The following is a 3,835-nucleotide window of genomic DNA, read 5'->3' as shown; positions in this document are numbered from 1 at the left end:
GTCGGCCATCTCATGTACCACGTCGTTCGGTATTTTGCCAACCCACTTGGAAAGTGCTTCTAAATTGACCGGTTTGATAACTTGATCCGAAGAACGTTCCACTCTGCAATTTCAAAAGAACACGAAACCGTAGCCAATCGTCAAGGATTACTTCCCCAAAGGATGAATGGCAAACATACTTTGACAGTGCAACCCCATTTTCCTTGTTGATAAACTCCTCATGGTGAAGCACTGAGTCGTTCCAGGGAATGTCGAGAAAGTGTAGAATCTTTCGCATCCACACTTCCGGGTGCAACACCAGTTGTTCGTAGTACACCATCATGCAGCGTTCGCTACCGATCTCCTTGCACTGCTCATGCATGGTCTGGATGGCTTGGTTCCACTTGGTCAGACACTGCCGATAGCTGGTCAGATCGAAGCCGGTGATCGTGACCTTGCGCGAGATAATCGAGTGCACGGTAGCACGCCCATCGCGCACCATGAACAAAAACTTAGCCTCCGGAAAAAGCTCTATCACATACGAACCCATCTTGAGCGTCAGTGGATCCTTATTGCACAGGCGAGGCGCCGGATCCCCATGCTTAGCGATGATCTCGAGACAGAACTGGGCGATGGCGCCGTTCAACACTTCCTTGGTGATGCCAGCCTCGACCAGCCGGACCGATTCCTTCTCCGATTTCATCCAGTGCGACCGGAGTTGGAGAATACGCGGAATGACGCGCGTTTCCTGTCCGCAACTGCGTATGGATAGTGAAACAACAAAAGTCAACGACGAGATTCGTAAAGGAAAGATAGAAACGAGCGTCGAGACCCCCTCCTTAACGTACCGCACTTCTGGATGAGCATCAAGCATCGCGCGCATCAGCGTGGTACCGGATCGTGGTACACCTCCAATGAAGATCAGGGGCATGTTCCGATGGTATCGGTAGCCATTGCCAGAGCCTCCCTGTGAAGCAGTGATTGGCGAATCAGAAAGATATGCTCACTATTCCACGAAAGCTAAGGAGTATCGCAATACCCACCTCGTCATCGCGCACCATGTAGCCCAGCTTACCGTCGTCTCGTTGGTTGCCCCAGCAGGACATTCCGAAGTTTGTCCAATTCCAGCAAAGGATCATCACGGATAGGACAGCCGCGGCCGTTAGTAGTAGTTTGCGGTTACGCAGCATTAGGCGCATTATTGACTTGTCGCGTCTAGTTAGTTTTGTTTGTCCCCTTGGTTTTTGCCTTAATTGTATGCGTTATAGGTCTGTTTAAATTTATGCTTGCCCGTGTTGCAATGTAATAATAAAAGGATCGAAGGACTGTACAATGTACTATTGGTTCCAAGCCACTTTACGGTCATTAAAATGAACAACACATAAGATCAACGACCAATGTCAGGACAGAGAGCAGTGCTACTCAAAAAGTCAAATAGTAAGATATCGATACTTCTTTAGGTATTAAAATGCCTCCGGTAGTGCAGAATGGCGATTCGCTATCGCACCAATGTTCCGTTAGGTGGGAAGTGCAAGCAATGTGCAATGTGGATATCGCAGTGCCCTCCAATCGGTGTCTGGCACTTCCGCTTGTCGTGTGTGCGTTAACGGAGTTGTAGATATGTGTTTTTTTATCTTTCAAATATAAATTCACAAAACTTCACGCTTGGCGTGAAAATATGTGCGGTCCAGTTTGCGATCTGTTTCGATGCTACTCCCGTAGCACCGTACATTGAGTAGGCGTAACGTTCGAGTGCATCGTTCGGATATGTTGGTCCGCCACCAGCAACCTCGCCTGGCGGGACGATGCAGAAACCGATCGGTCGAAGTACCGTCGTGCGCAACTTAAAATTTGGTCAAAACCGAAGAACTCAAAGTGTCGCTTCTTTGAAAAAACGTTCACGGCTACTTTTTTTCTTTCGGCTCTCTGCAAACCGTTTTCACCGTATCGAAAGGGCTTTGGAGACGACGAGAAGCAACAGTTACTAGTTAAAGGTGGTCTGATGGGTCAGATTCCACCGCGTCCATTCCGTTCTTGCCCGTCGATCCTTCTAGGCGATTGGACCCTCGGATATTTTTTCCTTCAGAAACCATGAACGTGTGAAGCTTTTCTGCCTTCGTTTGTTTAGCCTTACTCGCCACTATCCGGATCACAGGTGGTGTCCTGATCTGAGAAAGCGTCCAGTGAGTATACAGAGCGATGAACTTTTGCTTCTAATTTTCATTGCTTACAGCCCATCTGACGTCATCGGATGTCGCGCGAAGTTTGGCAAAGCACCACAGTCCGTACTACCGCCCCACGGTTGCTGCAGGCTTCGCGAGTCAACCCGACCCGCATTTAGCAATCGAACGTTAAAAAGCCGATCCTACCGTATCGACCGCTTACAACCCAGTCAGACTACGGTATTGCCCGACCGAAATGAACTAGTTTTTGTGCACTGCGACACCGTTAGAAATGGTTAGCGTATTACGCGTACTCCCGTCTCTTCTGTTGATCACTTCCGTCATTCGCCCGCTCCACGAAAACACCATCCAGACAAGAGGCGACGAATCTTCGTAGGTTGCTTAAAAAAAAGAACGACATAAAAGAAATATTACTTATTTTCGCCAAGTTGTCAGAAAGCATATGCTGGTCTACAAACGTGAGACCTCATAAGATCGTCGGGTTATGATATCATGGACGGGGTAATGAAAAAACCGTCTACACCCGTCCTACCCTCTTTCAACGATGATCTGTTGCTGCTGCCTATTTTTAACGACAGTCTGTTTGCCTATCGTCCGATTCTGCTTTTCCCGTGTGATGTGCGCGCTCGTATTTTCTCTCACACTTATGTGTTCTTAACAGAACTCTCTTTCTGCTTGTGTTTTGTTTTGCGTCTGTACACCATCTTGAGGCCATTTAAAATGCTGCCCCAACGTCTACAAGATTTGGGTATCGCTACGTCTCGAATACACAATAGAAAAAGAGCGAACAAGACGCGTTCCACTGTACACAGGTGGCTGCTGCTGCTGAAGATCTGCATGAACTTATGTTTGCCCAGCGCCCTTCGAATGTACCGTAATCTTTTCGATATGTTTCCATGTTCGGGTAAACTAACTTTCGTTTCTTCTGTCGAGTTTATATAAATTTTGCTACTTTTGCATCTCAATAGAGTCGACCGTCTTCCGGATATACCGTCCTGCTTAAATTTCGTTTCAGAATGCTGCTAATGGCCGTGCAAACATTCGCAAAGAGTCCATTCCACTTTCGCATAATGCCGATTCCAATGCCGACAACAAATAAAATGGGAGCCAAGAAAGTAACGTCCACGTCATCTAATCAAGATGCTTAGGCTCAAGTGCTTACTAGCAAAAACTAAACATAAGGTTTAACATATACAATGCAGATATTTGTTTGAAGCAATAAAAGTGAATATATCCGCCCCAATTTTATTTTCTGTTTTGTAACGTATCATCAAGAGTAGCGCATCCCATTTGGCGGAATGTACAGGAGCAGTACCTAATTGGGAATTTGCGGTTCCATTTAATATTACAAGTAAGAAAACTTAATTGTTAAGCAAAACTGAACCGCTACTTCCACATGGACCCAGTCGATACGAGAAGCTTATGTCACAAACACCGGTTTAAGAAATATAGTGTGTGACTCACGGGCGTGATTGATGGTTGTTACATTTTCTTATCTTCCCCATATGGTGCACCCTGCTGCACCCACGCAACTAATTGTAATCGTACTCGTGAAAATCGAATTGCGGTGTACCCACGGAAAAGCTACATGGTATCGATCGTCTGGCCATCAGGGGTGGTGCTGGTAGTAGAACCATGTAAAACTACAGATTTTGCCTCTGTGTGTTAATAAT

At 46.5% G+C, this 3,835-nt stretch overlaps 1 protein-coding gene across 1 annotated transcript in view; it reads right to left on the bottom strand.

Moving 5' to 3' along the window:
• Positions 1-1,446, bottom strand: part of LOC131213881 (protein-tyrosine sulfotransferase) — a 3,670-nt gene extending 2,224 nt beyond the window's left edge. Inside the window, exons 1-4 of the mRNA XM_058208090.1 lie at positions 1,019-1,446; positions 828-942; positions 180-737; positions 1-103 (exon numbers count right to left, since the gene is read on the bottom strand). Coding sequence (XP_058064073.1) covers positions 1-103; positions 180-737; positions 828-942; positions 1,019-1,178 — 936 coding nt within the window. The 5' untranslated portion in view covers positions 1,179-1,446. The remainder of the gene's footprint in view (positions 104-179; positions 738-827; positions 943-1,018) is intronic.
• Positions 1,447-3,835: the final 2,389 nt, after the last annotated feature.

The sequence above is a fragment of the Anopheles bellator genome, chromosome X (genome assembly GCF_943735745.2).
Source record: "Anopheles bellator chromosome X, idAnoBellAS_SP24_06.2, whole genome shotgun sequence".
Classification (NCBI taxonomy): Eukaryota; Metazoa; Arthropoda; class Insecta; order Diptera; family Culicidae; genus Anopheles; species Anopheles bellator.
This window is presented reverse-complemented; position numbering and strand designations above follow the sequence as displayed.